This window comes from Squalius cephalus, assembly GCF_949319135.1.
Source record: "Squalius cephalus genome assembly, chromosome: 23".
In the NCBI taxonomy this organism is placed as follows: domain Eukaryota; kingdom Metazoa; phylum Chordata; class Actinopteri; order Cypriniformes; family Leuciscidae; genus Squalius; species Squalius cephalus.
Window position 1 is genome coordinate 19,705,273 of NC_137144.1, and position 22,257 is coordinate 19,727,529.

Genomic DNA, 22,257 nt, shown 5'->3' on the forward strand with positions numbered 1-22,257 from the left:
TCCTCTGACGTCAATGCATTCCAGCTTACCCGGACTTGAGTGAGTGAGGGCGAGTGAGTTGACTAGGCAGGGCCATATGAAAATGTTTCTTAAGTCTCAAGAAGACTATTATGCAACTGGCTATAATTAGGAGAAGGGATTGAATGGAACAACATCACTCGGACTGACATCCCGCTCATTTATGTGCGATTTTGGTCACTTTAATGTCACAGTATATGCAAATAAGATGACTCACTTGTGCAATCTGAACATTCTTGCAAGGTATGTAATGAGCATATAGGAGACAGGCATATGACGAGCAATTTAAGAATTGAAAATAGTTTCTGTTAGACTTGCAATAGAAAAAACGTGCTGCTGCAAGTTTGCTTTTAAAAAGTAAAATGTTTCTATACCAACACTTGCTATTAAAATCTGCTTGTTACTTACTGATAGGAACACATGCTACAATGGAAGGCTGCACAATGACTTGGAACTGGCCTCTCCACATCTGGGGTTAATAATAACATAGACACTGATACACAATGTGATCCACACACATATTAGTATAGCAATTAAACAACATAAATGAATAGGCTAGATTATTACTAAATTAAGAAGAATTACTTTAACTACACTATACACTATAAAAAGTTTTGGGATCAATAAGTAATCTCAGTATTGTTTTAAAAGAAATGAATAGTTTTACTCAGCAAGGATGCATTACATTGATCAAAAGACATTTATAATGTTACTTCTATTTCAAATAAATGCTGTTCATTTGAACTCTCTTTTCATTAATGAATTCTGAAAAAAAATTCTTGGTGTTTTGTTTCTTGAGGTTTTGCTTCTTGGGGTTTTGTTTCTTGAGCAGCAAATCAGAATGATTTCTGATGGATCATGTGACTGAAGACTGGAGTAATGATCCTGAAAATTCAGCTTTGCATCACAGGAATAAATTACATTGTAAAATATAAGTAAAACAGAAAACGGTTATTTCAAATTGTAATAATATTTCCCAATATTACATAAGCTTTACTGTATTTCTATGCTTATATTATGATCAAATAAATGCAGCCTTGGTGAGCATAAAAACGTCTTTCAAAAACATTTTAAAATATATTTTTTCAGTGTATTTAAACAAAATCTAAACCCACGTCTCTTTACTTAAAAAGAACAAAATAAAAAAATCATACACTAACACATATTAACCATAAGTGAATAAAAAAATGATAAATAAGGAAAATGAATAGCCTACTTTTTGCTTATTTTTAAAGTTTTTTTGTGTGCTATATTTAGGAAGGTAACTTATTGTAGCAGTTTTATGCCTCATACTTAGTAACATTTTTACAGTGTAGATTTATGGAGCTTTACGGAAAACTCATCAGGTCAATATGTTTGCATTGTGCACCTCCCAAAAGTACAGTGTGATACAACAGAAAGCTTCAATAACAGCTGCTGAACGGGTTTTCATGAGGTCAGAGGAGCATATTAAAAGATTCTGAAGGGGAAATTAAAGGTTCAATTGGAAATTACTACTATTATTTGAACATCATCAGGATGTCTGGGATGCCAGACGTCTCAACAGACCGTGAGTGTTAACAGTGGTGAATGTACAAGTCGGAACAGAGGACATTTTTAAGATTCCAGTACACTGGAGGAACTGATCAAGATTCCGTGCACTCACTTCCTCTCTACGCTGGAACTGTGAGGTTGACTGACTGAGTCTGACATCCTCAAAACACTGGAGTCAAGGAGACCGTGATGTCATCAAAACACTAAATATGAAATGCCCTTGTCACAAAAGATTCATTTAAACAATCCGACAGTCACACACTTTTACACAATGGCTGGCACAAGCACCTCCATTAACACAGCTTACCCTAATTTTAGATAATACAAAAATACTTGCATTGTTCATCTCTTCATATTAACTACAGTACGTCAAGAGCAAGCGTTGGTCAGACCACATCCATGGGGGTTTTATTAGAAACAGGTTTGACGATTATCAAGTTTGAAGTTCTTTGTAATGAGTGTACGCTTTCATCCGTGTTAGTCAACACAGGCACAATGTAACTATTTAAGAGGAGAGAAAGACAGACTCTCCCCATGGGGAACAAATGACGTCCGTACATGGCGGAGAACACATTGGTTACTATGGGAACCGATGCCGTAACTTGTCAGCTCGATCTACGCAGGTTGCAAAGCCCACCGGATCTTCATCTAGACTTGCATATGAGGGTGTATTAATATGTAAATTCAAACGCATGCTGACAAAATAATAAAGGTCAGCTCAGCTGAAATGATTTAGTTCAACACAACTCACAGTACCTCAGGGGCATTTCTGCATTGAGATATAAGTTTACACTTGCACAATATCATCATCTGGGTATAATTATGGATTTATATTACCTGTCAAAATGCGGGTTTGAACAATGACAACATCCCATGTGGCATGTTTTTCCTGCTCATTTAATTTCATAAACGAAGAAGAAAATCTTCAAAATGAAAATTTACAAACTAATGGTTTCCTGAAATCTTGGGACATGTTTTTAATTTTGACAAGTTTATTAAATAGGCTACATCAGAGAATTAATATAATGGAAGACCAAACTGTTTAAACCATTTTAGAAAAAGTAGTATCGAAATATAGAAGTCAATTGTGAGAAATTCTTACGAATTATTTTTCATATCTATATTAAATTATTTCACATGTTAAAGTCATTTTTCAAAGACAGTGGGTCCATGCTGATGTCTATTGAATAGCCAAAACAGAGGACTGTCTGTGTGATGTAATATTGCCACCTTGTGGCTTGCTCTCTAATAACTATGCCTACTATTAAAGGGATAGTTCACCCAAACATGTTGAGTTGAACCGAGTTGAACGCATATTGAACGCCCCCACAAAGTCGTAAATACGAAAGTCGTAAATATTAAAACTGAAGTTGTGATAATTGGTCAGAGCTCACGTAAAAATAAGATTGAGCTGGGGTTTTTACGAATATTAAGCAGGTAGTAATACATTTGGGTGTTTGTTTTGATTCCAATTTAAATGTTTAATTTCATGTCAAGAAGTTGGTTCAGTCTTGTTTTTATCAATTACGAAACATTTCCAAAGTGAGGCGTTTTTTGAATTTTAACGATACATAGAAATGTATTCATGCTTTTATTTCTTCCCGCCTTGATTGTTGTAATGCTTTCTCTTCTTTGAACCATCGCACTTTATCGCGATAACATTAGGCTAGTGCAGAACGCAGCAGCCAGATTACTGACAAGAAAGTTATTTCATCATATTACACCTGTTTTAACTTCTTTACATTGGTTACCTGTTTATTTAAGGATTGATTTTAAAATGTTATTGTTGACATATAAAGCTGTAAAATGGTTTGGCACCTATTTAACTGAGCTCCTGAGACCTTATGAATCAGGGAGATGTCTTAAAGGAGAACTCTGGTCAATTTTAACATTGAGCTAATTTTTTTGTACATTTGGAGTGCTGTCAGTACAGAGAACAACGACAAAAATCGGTGTTGCCTACACCGTGTTATCCTCTTTTTAAAATTTGCACCCTGTTGACTTCAATGGGGCAAGTTTTAAACCTGCTTTTAGCCTCTTAACATCCTTGATGTGTCATTACAAGTGCACAGGTCATGTGAGTGATTTCTTCGGAGTGAATGCGGGTCAATCTGACTGCAGTAGATGTGAAAGATATGAATAAAAATGATGTTTATTCAGCCAGCGCACATGCCTGTATTTACATCCTGTTTTCGGTCGAAGTCCATAGTAATCGATTGTCGAGTTCACGCGCATGATCATAGGTACTAAACCAATGCGCGTGAACTCGACAATCGATTACTATGGACTTTGACCGAAAACAGGATGTAAATACAGGTATGAGCGCTGGCTAAATAAATATCATTTTTATTCATATCTTTCACATCTACTGCAGTCAGATTCACCCGCGTTCACTCCGAAGGAATCACTCACATGACCTGTGCACTTGTAATGACACATCAAGGATGTTAAGAGGCTAAAAGCAGGTTTAAAACTTGCCCCATTGAAGTCAACAGGGTGCAAATTTTAAAAAGAGGATAACACGGTGTAGGCAACACCGATTTTTGTCGTTGTTCTCTGTATTGACAGCACTCCAAATGTACAAAAAAATGAGCTCAATGTTAAAATTGACCGGAGTTCTCCTTTAAATCTTCTTTCAATAAGCTGCTGGCTGTTCCAAGAACTAGATTTGCAACTAAATAGGGAGGGCGTTGTTTGCAGGGAGGGCTCCAAAACTATGGAATAGTTAGCCAGTTGATAGGTAAAACTAGTCAAACGTAGGCTACTTGTATAGGCCTACGTGCTTTTAATATTTTGTGAGGTCTTCTGCATTTTGGGTTTTGATTTTTTTTTTGTTTCTTTACGTAGGCTACTATGTATAGCTCTTCATTAATGTATTTTAATGATTGTGTTTTTATATTGTGTAAAGCACTTTGTACATTGTTGCGTTAAAAGTGCTATAAATAAAATTTTACTTAGGCTTGCTTACTTACAAGTGGGAAACTCGGGAAGTTTACGAGTTGGGTGCGTGTCAGTTAGAAACATGGCGGAATACCATAATACTTAGGTATTTATTTAGCAGTGACATTGTCAGGGTTTTTATTTAAAATTAAATAATCGAATCGAAAATATGATAGCATTGTCTGTAACAATATAATATAATGTAACGATAAACTTTTACAGTGGGTTCGTAAATTAATTACAAAAATAAAAAAGCAAAACATTTACTGATGCACGTCTTCTTCTTTTTTTTAAAGATTTGATGTAAAAAAAAAACCTTGCTGTATTTTGTGTTGTTAAATAAGAGATGGTAGGCTACTCCGCCATTGCTCCGACGAAAGTGACTTCGACTTGAGACTACTGCTAATTAATTAACATTTATAAATATTCTCTCTTTAAGCAAATCAGCTAAATCTACTGGGTGAAGGTCGCGTTATATTCAAAGCCCAATCTGCAGGGCGGGGCTTGAGGTTCAGAGGAGGCGTGACGCAGTACGCTGATCCGGAAGAATATTTACATATACACGCTTAACTGACGTTATGCATTAAAGCTTGGGTATTTCAGAATCAGCACGGATTTAGTAAGAAGTGGAAATGAACTCGTTCAGACAGGCCCTACGCTTAATTTCTCCACGGCTGCCGTTTACTTACGGGAGGTGCAGGAGATATTCTGCTAAAGTAAGCTCTGGCATCAGTCCTGTTCACTATAACATAATTCTAATAAATAGACGGTCTGTTTATGCAGATAATAAATCTCGAAACTTAAAAATAAAAATATTTCCCCCACAAGTTATAAATAACGAATTAAAAATAAATGTAACCATTACAAATAATTATTAATAATTATTAACGTACCTGTCACCATAGAGTAAAGTCATGTAAACAGTCAGTGCATTTCTTGCTTTGATATTAGACTGGAGCCGTCGAGCGGGCTATCACATCGTTTCGCTCGGTTAGCGGGGATGAAGGCGTGTCTGTGGGGTCAGCTGTCAGAGAACAGCACGGCAGGGATGAGTCCGTGCACAGGTAAGTTTTCACTGCCATACCTGAGTGAGTGCCACCTGCAATTAAATGTTATGCAAACTGTGCAGCAGTTGGTCCACCCTCAAGTACAAATAAACCAACTGTAGCGTCCGAGTTAATGATTTAAAGTAGTTCAGGCGACATATTCACTAAACAGTCGTGTGGGTCCGTTCAGCATGCAACTTTATTTTCCCCCTTTCTCCTGCACCCCAGACATAAATAATCATCTACAGCGTGGATCCACAGGCATAATTAATCAATCCTCAGTAGTATATATAACATTACTATTTTTAATGTTTTTGAAAGAAGTCTCTTATGCTCCTCAAGCCTGCATTTATTTGATCGAAAATACAGAAAAAACAGTAATATTGTGAAATATTATTACAATTTAAAATAATGGTTTTCTATTTTAATATACTTTTAAAATATAATTTATTTCTGTGATGCAAAGCTGAATTTTCATCAGCCATTACTCCAGTCTTCAGTGTCACATGATCCTTTGAGTAATCATTCTAATATGATGATGTTGATTATCAATGTTGGAAACAGTTGTGCTACTTAATATATTTTTTTTTATAACATGTGCTACTTTTTTCAGGAATCTTTGATGAATAAAAATACAAAAAAATAACAGCATTCATTGTAAAATAGAAATCTTTTGTAAGAATATACACTACCGTTCAAAAGTAAAAAAAAAAAAGAAATTAATACTTTTATTCAGTAAAGATGTGTTGCTAAAAAGTGATGGTAAAGATTTATATTGTTAGAAAATATTTATATTTTGAATAAATGCTGTTCTTTTTAACTTTTTATTCATCAATGAATCCTGAAAAAGGTATCACAGGTTCCAAAAAAATATTAAGCAGCACAACTGTTAACAACATTGATAATAACCGAGTATCAAATCATGGATGTGTGTCTCAATATGGAAGATTGGATGCTTTGTACTTCCGTTTCATTGCAAAATTAAATAAACATCAACATTTAGTAAACAAATTATCTAACATTTAAAACTGATTTGGTATTTACTTGGTATTTACATATTCCTGTTTTTTTTTTTCTTGCCATGTCAGATGTCTACCACCAGATGTGGTGGTGTTTCCTCGGTCTGTAGATGAAGTCAGTGCTCTTGCCAAAATTTGTCACCACCACCAACTACCCATCATCCCATTTGGTACAGGGACTGGCCTGGAGGGAGGTGTTGGTGCTCTGCAGGTTGGTCCAGTAGAGAAGAGACAGAAGAAGAGTTTGACTGTGACAGGGCAAGTTTTAGACTTCAAATCTAACCTTCAAGAAAGGAAAAGTATTTAATTTTGTCCTTATTTTGAGCTATTTTGATACATTTTCTTAAGTAAACATCTATTAATGCTTTTAAAAAAAGTTTGTGTGTTTGTTAGGGTGGAGTGTGTTTCAGTCTGAGAAAAATGGACCAGGTCCTTGATCTTCACCAAGAGGATTTTGACGTGACGGTGGAGCCAGGTGTGACGCGCAAAGGCCTCAATTCATACCTGCGTGACACTGGCCTCTGGTTTCCTGTTGGTCTGTCAAATTCTTCTGTATTATAAGTACAAAGTAGATCACACAATGCCTGAATACACAGATTAATTTAAGCCTAAAGGCCCGTTTACACCAAGAACAATAACTATAGCAATGTCTATAATTGCATCTGTAACGGAGGCCAACTAGTAAGAGTTGTGTGTGTAAACCTCACTCCCCTGATCTCAAGAGGCGCTCCCAGAGACCCGGGTTCGAGGTGTAAGGCCCGCCCAAACGGTCCAACGACAGTTTCCAATAAGCGGGTGAAGGTCTTTTCAGTGTGGCAAAGTAATTTAATTACCTCTTTATTTCATCTGACTCCAACAATTAAAAAGGTTTTAAATGATATTTGAAGATCATTAAATTTAGGTGAATGTTTGATTATTCTATTAAACTCTTTATTGAAATTACACTCGTTCATCTGGATTCCTATAACACTTTGAGTCTCTCACCGGCTGGGTATATGATCTCATAACCACAAGCTTGTCAGTCTCGGTCATTAGACAGAGGCTATTGACTAATAGTCTAGACGGCCGTACTCTACTTGCTCATTTTAGAATATATTATTTAGTCCCCATAGATCTAAACACACATAATTAATGTAAGACTATATTACACTTATAGTGTATATTACACGTACACTTAGTTAGAATAATACTATACAATAATCAGAGGTCGAGGCTCACCCCTATTTAGATTGGTCTAACCATACTGTTGTTCTAAACGGAAAACCCATTTTTAGCCTCTACTGTCTAAGTATACATGACTAATGCCAATGTGTTAGTCGGATCTCTAAAACTTCAGACGGTGTGCACCTCTGCCCCACCTAAGCTGTATTTTAGTCCGTTACCAACCTGAGCGTAGAATTTTGGTGTTGTGGGCATAATCTACTAGAATCAATCATTTCAGAGTAAGTCAGAATAAAATCAAATGTAACAATTTAGTCAGGTAAATGTATCATGCCAATTACAGAATCAATTAAAAGATAATCAATACATAACATCAAATGCCCTGAAGTAAAGAGTAAAAGATGCATACCTGACTCAGGAAAATAGTATACATAATAATAATCTGGTTACAAATCGCCATGAGCCTCTTGAAATATTTCTTTAAATACTCAGACCAAGACAGAAACCTCTTTCAAATGGAAGAATGTGCTAACAATGGGAATTTGCATTAATCACGGTCTCCAGAGTTTACACCTCTTGAGTGCAGGATGTCATTTGCATGAAAGACCCACCCTCCTCTGTAAGCAAGATATTTAAAAACGTTATTACCTTTGTACCAGTCGCACTGAGACATTTCAAATGATACCAAACATGTATAGTGCTGTATGATAATTGTTCACATTAAACCATATAGATTTGTGGGTGAATTTCAGGTGATCTCAGCATGAGAGAGAGAAGAGATGGGGGAAAAAGGGGTGAAGGGAAAGTTCTTCCAGTTTCTCCAGTCTTACAGAGGCCCGCACAGAGCGGGGCGAGTAGGACCTGAGGGATTACACATCCACACCAACACATAATATTGTTCTGTTTATTATAAGCATGCGCTGCAGTTTTGTTGCCTGTCGCATTAGAAGCTCAAGCTTTTTAAAGCAGGATGGATTCTGATTGGCTGCTAACCTTCATCAGCTGAAAAAAATGATATCATTCCTGATATTCCTATATCGTTATTGTTATAGTTTTGATGTGGACTTCCCTTTTTTCATGGAATTGGGATGATTACTGTATAGTTATTGTTATATTTAGTCTTTGGTGCGAACGGGCCTTCATTTAAACTCTTATTTTTTGTGTTATATGTTTTGAAATGATTAATGGTTAAGGAATATATTTCCACAGATCCAGGTGCCGACGCATCTCTCTGCGGCATGGCTGCAACTAGCGCATCAGGGACAAACGCCGTCCGTTATGGCACAATGCGCGAGAACGTCCTGAACCTGGAGGTGGTTCTAGCAGATGGAGCAGTCCTCCACACAGCAGGCAGGGGGCGCCGTCCAAGGTATGACTGCAAACTCGAAGCATCTTTCGAGTTGAACTGTTGTCTACACTTGATGGACTTTCACAATGCAATGCCCTTTCAGAAAGACAGCAGCTGGTTACAACTTGACAAACCTTTTTGTGGGCTCGGAGGGAACTTTGGGAATCATTACCAAAGCCACACTTCGATTGTATGGTATTCCTGAAAGTATGGTGTCAGCTGTCTGCTCCTTTCCATCCGTCCAATCAGCGGTGGACAGCACCGTTCAGATTCTGCAAGCTGGAGTGCCCATTGCCCGCATAGGTGAGTGGAGGTTGAAGAACATGGTCACAATGTGCTTGGTGTGCTGCCGTCATTGGCATGTAACGTAACAAAAGAACAGTTGGTCTCTTGTGTTGTATTCTTGTAAAATCACAGACTGTGGCACTCGAAACTACATGCATGCCTAGCTGTGTGATTTAGTCCAGAACTCTATTCATTTCATTTTAATCTATTCATTAAAGGTTCTTGCAATAACATAAACATTAATTCAGAAGAAAACACCATCCTTATACATAGTCAACACTGAGCGCAGTCAAGGGTTTAATGAATTTCTTGGTTCTCAGAACCACAAAGTGTTTCTTCTTTTGCAGTCCACTCAGGGAAAATATTCCACCAGTAGCTCCATCCAATTTATGAGTAATCAGGCATGACCGGTCTCTTCGATTTTTAAATCGAGGCTGCAGTGAGGCATACATTTTTTTTAACCCTGGACTTTCTACCCACAAAGGCCTCACACAACTTAATTGGTGCTGATATGTTTCATTCGCAGAGTTCTTGGATGATGTGATGATAAACGCCTGCAATCTCTTTAACAACCTGTCCTACGCCGTAACGCCCACTCTCTTCCTGGAGTTCCATGGGAGCTCCAAGAGCATGGAAGAGCAAGTGTCCATCACAGGTATTTGTGGATAAAACCAAAAAATAAATGTGTACAAAAACTGTATTTTACAAATGCAAAACAATGCCATTTAGAGGGTTTTTAGTGTGCACTAGGTGAGCTTTGGTTATAGTACACTAGGTAGTGATAGCAGCCTTGCCTATGGCTCGGGAATATGCCTACTTCCATACTATATAGTAGGCGAAAAACAGTATGTGAGCTGAGTAGTATGTCCGAATTAATAGTTTTCATAAAACAGTAAGTGAAAAGTACCCGTATGATGTACTACTTCTGGTGAGATACTGAAGTGCGCATACGATGGACACTTTACTATCCCATGAGGCCACGGGGAAGGATTAGTGAACGGAAGTGAAGCGACGCAACTGATGCCATAGGTCACATGATTATGACAACATGGCGGAAGTAGTACGACCAAATTCCATTCATACTACACACATTCATACTATATAGATCATACTTTTTTTAATAGTCACAAAAGTTTCAAACCAAATGTAGTACCTACTATATAGAACGCGATTTTGGATGCAATTCGGATATACTACTCGGCTCACATGACATACTACTTCTAATGAGATTCTGAAGTGTGCATCCAATGGATAATTTACTGTACCACAAGCCCATGGGAGAAGAGTTGCTAATGGCAGTGAAGCAACGCAACCGACACTGTAGGTCACATGACAATAACAGCACGACGAATGTTGAACGTTCGGATTTCATTCATACTATATTGAACATACTTTTTTATAACCAGATAATATATGTGAAAGAATGTGTCATCTGCAAAAGCATTATGTTCTGTGTTTAGAGGAGATCACGCGTGATAACGGAGGGTCAGACTTTGCCTGGGCGGAAGATGAGGAGACCCGCAGCCGGCTGTGGAAAGCCCGTCATGATGCATGGTACGCTGCCCTGGCCCTGAGGCCTGGATGTAAGGTGGGAACATTTACTGCATGACTTGATTCTGACTCAGACAAGTGCAGTTTATTTCCTTGTAACTTAGAATACATACTTTATACTTGAGACTGACATACAGTATATACTTTTTTATCATATTGAAGCTTGAATGCTTATTATACTTAATTCCTACATAATATTTGCTTATTTTAGGATTGGAAGCATGTGTACTAATATTATATTATAATATATTATATTATATACTGTACATTATATTATTAACTATAGTAATGAGTTCCAGAAGCTAAATAACTTTAGCATAAATGTAGATCAGATCAATATTGCTTTGTCCTTTTGTGAGTCCTTCCTCAAGATTAAATTTTTGTGCGATTGTGCATAATGCATTGCAAAAATAATGACTGTTTTCAAAAAGGTTTCCCATACACTCTGCCATTGGTCAACCAAACAGATAACCCTGCCCCAAACTCACACCATTGGTTGAGCCACTGTTGCTGTGCTGGAGTTGGAATGCTCACACAAACAGTAATGTTTTGAAAGCGCCAGAGACACAGTTTTACACATTTTTTTAAGGAAAACCAGCCAACAGTATGGCTTAATTATAATTGTCAATGAATTTCAAGTTGGAATCGGACAACGTTTTTTAACACTGAAAAATAACACATTTTCTTACAGGCATTCTCTACAGATTTATGTGTGCCTAGACAAAAGAAGATCTAATTATCAAAGATGTACTAAAATAACATAATAATAATAATGATATTATAATCTACTAAAATAATTACAATATAAATAATATACATTTTTTATAATTCATACAGTACTATACATCTCTATTTACTTAAAACCATGACTTTTTCCAACAGGTTTCCCAAACATTCTGCCATAGGTCAGCCAAACCCCAAACTTAGCCAGTTGCTATGCTTGGCTGGTCAGAATGCTCTAGCAAACAGAGCAATGTTATGAAAGCACCACACATCCACAGTTTTACACTATTTGGGGGAAATAAGAGAAAATATTTGAATACATAACTTACAAAAATGTACTCATTTTCTTGCAGGCATATTCTACAGACGTCTGCGTGCCTATCTCACGACTACCTCAGATTATAGTGGAGACGAAGGAAGATCTAATCAGCAACAATCTTACTGGTAGCTTGCCTAGTTTGATCTTATCATTTAGTGTTCAGAACTGTTTTTTAAACTGCTGATATAATACGGTTATGTTTTTTTTTCTAGGTCCTATTGCAGGTCATGTAGGTGATGGAAATTTCCATTGTTTAATGGTACTGGATCCTAATGACCCAGACGAGGTGCAAAGGGTTCACTCCTTCACTGAGAGACTGGCCAGGTACTTCTATTTAGTTCCTTTCAGCGGCGTTGATCTTCTGAGGCGGCTGAGAGGGAATGGCAGCACCTTTTGTGCCTATTGTCAGTTTTGTTTTGTGTACCAATCAATATCAGGATTATTTCTCAGAATGTCTTCTGCCATTTGGAGAGTGTATATTGACAATGACAGACATAGGTTCTAGTGTCTGGCTTTGGAAATAATAAAGGGCTAGCTGCCTTCAGTCATTATGGGTAAAGTGCAGTCTCTGTCAGGTACATTGGATGTGCGATTGGCACTGACCAGCAGCCAAAGAGAAGACAAACACCGCAATCTCATTTGGTTCAGTGAAATCTGGCTGACCTGATGCGCAAGAGTTTGTCCTGATAGGAGCAAATTGAGTTGGACTTGCCCTTTTTGTGAATGACAGACATGATGTTACTGTAAAAGAACAAGTTTGCAAAAACTAAAGCCTTATTACCTGCCAAAGGAGTGTTCACACACTGAAAGAGCAACTCTGAGAGGAGAAGAAACATTACCGGGCTGAACTTGTGTGGAGAGCTAGTATTAGAGAGCTTTAATACAGTCTACCTGGAAGTTCAGAGGAACTTGACCAGGCCTAATTAAATTAATCTGTTAACTTCCATAAACCAACACCTTCAATACCATTCTGACTCTTAAAAGAAAAGTGTGGGGTTCAATTAAAAAACTGGAATACACTACACAACTTTTAAAATCTGAGCAGATCTTAAAACAGTAGGCATCACACACTTGCCGCCTTTGTAAAAAGTTACAGAGAAAAACTGGGCATCGTACGCTAAACAACTTTCAAATCATTCCGAACAATCTCATACAGAAACATGCGCTTGACAAATAAAAACAATGTGTTTTAAAATCGGCTCGAAATATCACGTTTGATTTCCTCCGACTGGATGGAATCGAAGTCTGAAGCTAAACAAAATCAGAGACCGTGCCCATTATACACTTGATTTTTTGTCAAACCTGTCAACTTCAATTGGCCAACGTTTTCAGACTGGCTCTGACTTTCGGCAACTAGCCTCGACTCCTCCAGACTGCAAATCGTGGGGGAAATCGTGTAGTGTATTCCTGCATTGAGTTAAGCTCAATCAACAGCTTTTGTTCCATAATTTTGCTTGCCTCACAAATGATTTAGACTTCTATTCCAGCAATAATTATGGGTAGAGTATACAATACAGTGGTGTACCTTGTCATGTCGAACAGTGTGTACAACCTGCATGAACAAGATGTGTAGGTGTTGGATTTCTGCTGCGCCAGGGAGCACCCGAGACCAGTCGACATCATTCAGTTGGAGAATGTGGAGGTGGAAACACCTGCGAATTGAAACTGGACTGGACAGACAGTTCAGCTGCACAACTGATCAAGACTGCCAGATGTGCTTCTGGTTTCACCCTAAGACTACAATCCAGCTTCATTTAAAAACAGCGTTTTCATTTCAAAACGCTCTCCATCCACATTGCACTCAATCGCCATTCCATGTATGGTCTAGAATTGCCCTGTTTTGACACAGGGCGGCAATTGCGAGGAATCTTTGCAGGAATGTTATATGAAGATTGTACATTTATCGTTAGCAACACTGTGTTAGTGAATTGCACATAGCAGGCACATGCTGGTATAAACTGATATCAATAGGTACAATATGCGTCACATGACTAAATGTAACCGGTCCTACTCGACCTGCTCCAAGCGAACTCTAACCGATGTGGGAGCCGCTGACGCTCCTCTTGAGGCCAGGGGAGTGAGGTTTACACACAGCTCTTACTGGCCTACGTTACACTCACCCCCCTAAACCTCACTCCCATCCGGGTCACGGCACCAAATGTAACCGTTCCTACTCGACCTGCTCCGAGCGGGATTCTAACCGACGTGGGAGTTGCGGACGCTAAAGACCGCAGCCGCTAACGTTCCTCTTGAGGCTAGGGGAGTGAGGTTTACGTGCACAGCTCTTACTGGCCTATGTCCGTTACATAAACATGCATCATGGTTTTCAAATAACTCATTTTCACAATCCACTCTACAACACGAAAACAACGCGAGTTAATGCAGACATAGCCTAAAATAGTAAATTTTATTGCCAGTAACAATTACAGTGAATTAATTCATTCTCTTGTTGTCTTTCTCAATGCAGGAGGGCACTGGCGATGGATGGGACTTGTACCGGTGAACATGGGGTCGGCCAAGGAAAGCGGGCTCTGCTCAGGGAAGAGGTCGGTCCATTGGCCATAGAGGTCATGCAGGGCCTCAAGGCCAGCCTGGACCCCAAAAACCTTATGAATCCTGGAAAGGTGTTGTAATTACCGCAAACCAACACAGAACACTAAAAATTATACTCTGCACTAAATTTTCTGACCACTAGTGGTCAGGAGAATGAGGTTAGTTTGAGATTTTAAGAAAAAGAATGATTTACAAAATCTGCATTTTCTTTGTGAAAAGTGCATGTCACTCAAGCTCTCTGCATGAACATTCAGAAGTAAAACATTTCTTATGTAGCATCATTTTGAAAACACATTATGAATGTACATGGCAGAATTTTCTAAGAGCCTTGAAAAATTATTATTCAGTTCTTTTATTTTGCTTTTCCATGGCAATCTGACACCATTCTGAAATATGAATTAATGTGAAATCATAGTGCCTTGACAAACTTGTGTTTAGTCTGGCCATTTCCCCTTCTACATATCTGTGAATATAATTATTACTGAAATGGATATATTTGTTTATGAAAGAGATTCTGTGAAGCAGAACTCAACATCTGATGAGCTAAATGTGATGCAGTAAATAAAAAAAGCTCACATAATATGGTTTTGTCTCTTCGTTTTTGGATTTGACACTTGGGTTGTGTGTGTGCAATGGACCGATCGTTAAAAGAAAGCAACATCTGGTCTTATTTCATCTTGTTTTAATTATATGTATGATCATCATCATTATTACTCGTCCCACAGATTGCACATCAAAATCATCAGACACTTATTTGTACTTCCTAAAAACAGGCATCCGTTCATATCCCTGGAAAAAAGAAAAGAAAAACATACAAAATAACAGACTTGAACGCAAAAATAAGAAAAGGATGGGTTTCGAGAGTGCCGAGTCACTTTCTGCAGCCCATGCTGCACAAGATAGTACTACGCTACCTGACTCGGTTTATTTGTTTGATTTGTTTTACACGGTGAGGCGAAATTGTTATCCATTGTTTTGATGGATGGTGTTTGTATGCCCTCATTTACAGGCACAAAGCAGGAAAACAAACCTCAGAAATGCTCTACTTCTATCCAACACAAAAAGTAATAGGTTGTCAAATATTTTCTTGCAGTTATTTTTTCTACCTTTTTCATTTTACGCCTTTCGTTTTTTAAATGTTTTATTTTTTATTATTTTTTACAATTTCTGCAACATTATTTTCTAACAGTGCTTGCTGTTTACACAGTAGACGGAGGCATCCTGAAGGTTAAATATATTTCTTGTGAGGTTTCTCACAGATTTTTCAAAAATAAAAAGTAAATGCAGATCATAGAAATGATCTTGTAATAGATTCACACCAGTTTATCTGGGTTTTACATACAGTAGTGAAGCAACATTAGCTTACCAGACGCAAGCTGGTCGGTCATATACAGAAAACATGGGAAGATGGACAGAAGCTGAAATCACACACACATACACACACACACACACTGAATACGTACTCAAGGCTTTTACAGGGAAATTGTCCGAATATTATGGTCAGCGCTTCATAATAACTGCCCAAAAATTGCAGATGAAACTAGGAAAATAGCTTTGAGCTTCTTATCGTTTCAGAATCCATGGGGGAAAGACATCTACTGTGAATTGTAAACATTTGAAGACAGACTGAGAGTGTATTTCTCTCCGTTTATGACCGTAAACCCCCATCCCAACACACATACTGATGTCTTGGACTTCCTCTGGCACTAACAGGAAACACAATTTACACATTTCCCCGCCTGTGGACACATGATCACACACATGCACACACAGAATAAGTAAATCTACATCCACCGGCTGTCCAACACATCACTAACTAGTGAACCGGCACACGAAACTCCTCCCACGAACCAGTAATGAAACCCCGCCCCCTGCCACACCCCTTATGGCTCCTCTAATCAGCATTGTTTGACTGACAGGACAGGTATGGCCTCTGGATTGGTTTGCAAAGGGTGTTCTACTTCCTACTTGTTTTGACGCTAGTGCCCTGCCCCTTTATCGCTCCGCCCTTTTTGTTGCCCCGCCCCTCTTTCCCATTTCCTTCCATCTGATTACATACACAAGGAGAGAGGACCGAGTCAAAATACAGACTGAACACACGTCGACAAGCACACGGAGCATGTAGAGGGGGCAAGAAAACGAGATGTTATCCAAAGCCAGAGATCCGGTGTTGGTGGCTGGCGTGGGGGATCCGGTTAGCAGTTTAGCAATCTCTAGCACAGCGCGTAGGAGATTCGTGGATGCAAGTGGTAATGACGGTGTCGGCTGGATGAACGCTTTTATTTGGTTCAGTTTTGCGATGACATTTCCGTTTCCGTAGGTTTGACCGAATTGGTTGGTAGATTGATTTATTTGGTTATTTTTGTGTCAGGATATCCAGGTTTAGGTCCATAAAGTGCCCTACAGTGAGAGGAAAAAGAGATAAAGAAGGAATATAAGAATTATAATGACCCCGAGGGTGTTTTCAGACTTGGTCTTGTTTTATGTCAGGGGTCTAAGGAGCAGGTCTGAATGTGGTTTACTTTAAGTCAGTGGTGTGGGTAACATATAACATGCGTTTATATATATATACAATTACATTGAAGTAGGTGCCGACAAATGAATGCGATTTTTTTTTATTTGTCATTGAATCATTCATTCAATAGATTGTTCAAAAACACCGGTGTCTCATTTTAGAGGCACTCAGTACACCCGGTTAAAGTCGTCACTGTTTGCCATTGATAGTGTGAAAGTGTGAAAACTTGTATTTGCATATTAATATAATTTATGGTATTATATTTATTATTATTATTATTATTATTAACAATATATTATTAAAGTGATCTGAGTTCTAGAACTTTGTGAATGCAATTTTACATAGAGAACTCGAGTATGAAAACTTGCATATGCAGCAAATTATTATTATTATTATACTATAAAAGTGGTCTGAGTTCTAGATCTTTGTGAATGCAGTTTCTTTTAATGGAGGACTCAAGTGTGAAAACTTTCATTTGCATTCCATAGCAATTTTAGTTCCTTCATAACAGCGCAAGGTCATGAGACCATTAGGGGTTTTAGGTGTTAATTTCACATTTACTATGTGTCTAAAAATGTTCCAGACAAGTGTGAAGGTGTATTTACGATAAAAGCTTGTCAAAAAAGATTTGTGTTGCTACTCTGGAGGATGCTTTCTAAAGTCTATTCAAAAGTGGCGCATTGAATTGATAAGATAGTGCTGCTAATTACAGTTTGATAAAGTAAAAAATAAAGTTGAAAACTTGAAATATCAGATTATCGAGGCGTGTTTGCGTGTAGGTGGATATTTGTGTGATGGGGTTCACCTTTCTCAGTGTTAGCAGAAGTAGATGATGGAGGTCAGTCTGAAGGATGTTCAGGGCAGGAGCGGTTGATCTCAAACCAGGAGTCTATACAGCTAATGAAACATATGATACAAATGTCAGTTTAGGCTCGATATTAATGCAATCTATGTCAGAAAAACAACATTTCCAGTAGCATATTGCTTTTAAATGATTCTACATAAGGTCTCCTAAGCAGGCACAATGAGTTTCAAGCTTCAAATAATTTTTCTGTCCTCACTAAAAGGGCAGAAAATGACAAAATCACAGCCAATCTGAACATATTTGATGTTTAACGTACAGCGATGCGGAGCGGGATTCTGGACTGGATACAGAAACCAAGCAAGAGTCACAAATGTCTTGCCAGTCGCAGCTGGTTCGGCCAAAAGCATTAACTTAGAAGTGAAAGGATTTATTGGTTGTCGCTTTATTGCATCTCGCCTGGTTAGGACTGAGCTTATAACTTGCTTGTGGCAAATTTGTTTGATTGCAAAAACAACACCAGCCAGCCAATCGGTTCACTTTTCAAGGTGTCTGCGGTTTCAGACATATGCGTGAGTGTGCTATTCAATAGCCAGTACCTCCTGCTGAGACACCATATACAGACATCAAATGTCAATCATATAGTTACATAATCACATAATTATATATAGGATATGACAAGGTTTGTGTTTCATGTTCAGCAAAAAAAAAAAAAAAAAAAGTCGATTGTTAATTCTCAGGTAATTTGTCATTCATTTGACAGACTAAAAGCTAACATTTCCTGTCATGTTTAAAGAGGACCTATGATGCCCTTTTACAAAGTCTTGATTTTTTTTTTTTTTTCGGGGGCTGCTAGAATAGGTTTTCATGCTTGAATGTTATTTATTTTCACATATTTTACATGGTTGCAGCTCCTCTCTTCCCAGTCTGTCAGTAACACTCTAGGTGTGTTCGACTTCGGCTGGATGCAACCGATCGCAGAGAGACGCCGCTTGCAGTCGGGGAGGAGCTGAAAACAGAGACGTGAAGTCGGACACTTTCTGCTTCCTGTAGTGACGCTTGTGTGGTGTTTGCCTACTTTATCACAGATGAAGTGAATTAAATGCAGTATTTGTCAAATACACAGTTTTCATTCAATACTTTATGTACTGCTTAATACAGCATCTGTTTGTACAAGAATAAAGTTCAACATAAGCCTATTCAACTGCAATACCATTGAAGTGGGGTCTGGTTTTTTAATCAGTTATATTTAGATAAACATGACATTATAACATCGTGACTACATGAAAAGAGCTGAAAAACACTTATTTGCGAGCATTAGCGGAACTTAAAGTGTCAGGATAAACAACGTATGTGATCACGGTATTTTGATGCCATACGTCACAGTGACGTGGCGCCGGCGCTGTCTCAAGCTAGACAAATTTCTAACCAGCATGCACTGCTTCAAGTCAAGACGCCCATCGGTCTGTGCAGAGCTGCATGAAGTTTAGACCCTGTCTTTCTGAAGCTCCTCCTCCTGAAAAGTGCAATGTGCTCTGATTGGTCGGCTGGACCAGTGTGCTGTGATAGGTCGACCGTTTTGAGTGTGTTTTGGAAATGCCACACCTCTTACCATAACCACAAGTTTCAAACCACTACTAACTTACTCAACCAGGCCCTTTTTTTGCGTGTGCCTTGGCCGGGAATGATTTAAATGAGGAATATTGTGACATGAACGTTCCCAGAAGAAAACTCAAGACTACATTCAAGGCGTTTCAGGGAGTTCAAAAACAGCGCTGATATAGAGAATAACTCCCTTTGGAGTGACTTTGTGAGATATGTTCCATGCACAAACAGCAACATTACACACTAAAGAAAGTTAAAAATGTATAAAAGCATAATAGGTCCTCTTTAATATTAGACCAACATAGGTTCAACACAAGGAGGTTTGTCATTATCACAAACATTTTATTGGTAGTTAGTTGTGTTGATAAAAAAAAACGTTAAACAATTGTTCAATATGCAGTGGTGGCAATGATGATTTAGAGGTATAGTAGACAGAAATGTTTTGTTGCTCACCTTTTGTGATAGATACAGAGGCACGGCAGTCTAGCGATGGTGTCTCCTTGCTGTAGCTCCTCGAGACATATTACACATTCTCCTGCGTCTCTTGACAACACGTCATCTATAACACACACAAGCATTTCATTCTAAATAGAAATAGTATACATAATCCTTAAGTGCAGCACATTTGCAGTACCAACATGTCACAACTGTTTTCTGAATGGGATGTTTGGCACTGCAGATTCATGAAAACCTCTCTATCATTCAAAACGTCTTGTTTGCCAGCAGGGGGCAGCGGAGAGTAAAGACGCATGAAATGCAGCGTACAGTGTTCCTCTACTTTCTCACTCGCGGCTGGTTAAGAGAGGTGGGCTGGCAGTTAGCATAACTAGTAGTTAAAGACAGTTACTCATGCTTCTGTAATGTATGTTTGTGGTGGAGATGGAGGTGTGAACTCATTTTCTGCTAATAGCTCAAGGGCAACAACCAACACGATTTGACTTGCATGCCCGTACCGGCCTAATGACTCACACAAACAAACACGTACAACGTTATCAGCCTGTTTTAGTTTCCAGTAAAAGTCTTCTTCACAGGAAATGCGCCTGAAAACGAAACGGGCCACTTCCTTTCCCGTAACGTTCGCAGTTTCCCCTGGAAACACCTGTGTTGGAGTGTGTTTCTGTGTGTGTAAAGGTGAAGAGTCTGGTAAATACTGACAGAAGGTTAGAGAATCATGACAGGATAATGGAGTTTGAGTGAATGCAGGATGTTGATTGAGGGTTAACCCACTTTCCCAGAATGCTTTAGGATGAATCTCACACCACAGAGGTACAATACCACCTGAAAGATGTGACACAAATTGGTTTGTGCCGTTTCTTCTTGAATGGTATAACGAGTTTTGTATTTAGGTTTTCTATTTCAGTTTAGTTATTTGTAATGATTTAATGGATAGTCTGTTTATATCTATTAATACTTAATAACATATGCAATAACGAATTAACTAGTACGGCCAATCACCTGCATTGCTGAAAAAGCAATGGTGAAGAAGGGAGGATGGAGATCCATTGTTTCGTGTGCAGGGAGCAGGCAGACGGGACAAAAGATTGATTGCAGTTTAGAGAGGATGTGATGGAGGGTGAGGGAACGACACGGGGTGGAAAGCAAGAAGAGGTGAGCTGGGAAAAACAGGAGATGATGGCGGGAATGAATAGAGAACAGACAGCAGACGTATGCTCCAAATACAAATCAGATGAGCTGAATCGATGGAGAACGGGACAATTTATTCAAAGTTAGGCTGAGATTAAACTTATTTGAAGTATAATTATAAGTATATATAACATTATTGTTGAAAAAAAAAGTGAAATATTATTACAATGTAAAATACATTGTAATATATATAATATATTGTAATTATATTTGATAAATATCTGTTATTTGAATTTTCAGCATTATTACTCCTTCAGAAATCATTCTAATATGCTGATTCGCTGCTCAAGAAACATTATTATCAATGTTGAAAGAAGTTTTGGTGGTTAATATTTTTGTGGAAAACATGATAATAAAAATTCAGGATTCTTTGATGAACAGAAAGTTGAACAGAACAGGTTTTTATTAGATATAGAAATATTTAGTAAAATTATAAATGTCTTTTCTGTCACTTTTATGCTGTTTAATGCATCCTTCTTTTAAAAAACCAAAACCTTTTAATAGTAGTGTATATATACTGTTAGTATATTATAGTAAAAAGTATTTCAAATAATCCAATAATTATAATGTATCCCATAATTAAAATAATATATATACTTTGAATAATTAAATGTCTCACTTAGACTTTTGCGTTAAACATTACTTTTGACAAAAAATAATACTAATAAAAATAAAGATATAACTATTCAGTAATAAGTATTAATGTTGACATTGCTTTTTGTGTGCTCTTATTTAAGATAAATGTATTAATTAATATTTTTAATCTTTTAATTTTAAAACTTTTTTTTAGTTACAATTGCCTTCAACCCAATCAACTGACAACTGTAACACTCTGAGATCTTTTATCTAATTCAATATTATATTTCTTATTTATGCTACAAATTAATTACACACTTACTTTTTATTTACAGTAACAGTTATTTTTTGCACATATAAATGTTTCTAGAAATCAAAATATGTCAGGTAGATGTGTAATAGTCTGTGAGTTAAAAAGGAACAAAAAAGGAAAAAAAAATGCAATTATTCTAGCTCCTCAAAAATCCTCAAGCGCTTGCACAATTTTCCAGACGCTGGTCTCGGCAAACCAAACACACACACACACACACACACACACACACACACACACACACACACACACACACACACACACACACACACATCCCTGGACGACAGCAGGACACACACCCTCCTGCAC

At 37.8% G+C, this 22,257-nt stretch overlaps 2 protein-coding genes across 3 annotated transcripts in view; one reads left to right on the forward strand and one right to left on the reverse strand.

The window, feature by feature from the left end:
• The first annotated feature begins 5,005 nt into the window (after positions 1–5,005).
• Positions 5,006–15,081, forward strand: ldhd (lactate dehydrogenase D). Of its 2 annotated transcripts, none has more exons than XM_079859314.1 (11): positions 5,006–5,207; positions 5,443–5,555; positions 6,626–6,767; positions 6,950–7,091; positions 8,927–9,086; positions 9,169–9,368; positions 9,877–10,005; positions 10,811–10,938; positions 11,978–12,068; positions 12,156–12,267; positions 14,411–15,081. In XM_079859314.1, the coding sequence occupies exons 1-11, from the start codon at positions 5,124–5,126 to the stop codon at positions 14,574–14,576; spliced, it is 1,467 nt and encodes a 488-aa protein (XP_079715440.1). In that variant the 5' UTR covers positions 5,006–5,123; the 3' UTR covers positions 14,577–15,081. The 2 variants fall into 2 exon arrangements, 1 of the variants encoding a protein (XP_079715440.1); XR_013819868.1 differs by having other exon boundaries at positions 5,034–5,207; positions 10,811–10,933; positions 14,411–15,075.
• Positions 15,082–15,466: 385 nt separating this feature from the next.
• znrf1 (zinc and ring finger 1) overlaps positions 15,467–22,257 on the reverse strand; it is a 34,415-nt gene continuing 27,624 nt past the window's right edge. The window contains exons 3-5 of the mRNA XM_079859329.1: positions 19,872–19,977; positions 17,817–17,908; positions 15,467–16,896 (exon numbers count right to left, since the gene is read on the reverse strand). Coding sequence (XP_079715455.1) covers positions 17,851–17,908; positions 19,872–19,977 — 164 coding nt within the window. The 3' untranslated portion in view covers positions 15,467–16,896; positions 17,817–17,850. The remainder of the gene's footprint in view (positions 16,897–17,816; positions 17,909–19,871; positions 19,978–22,257) is intronic.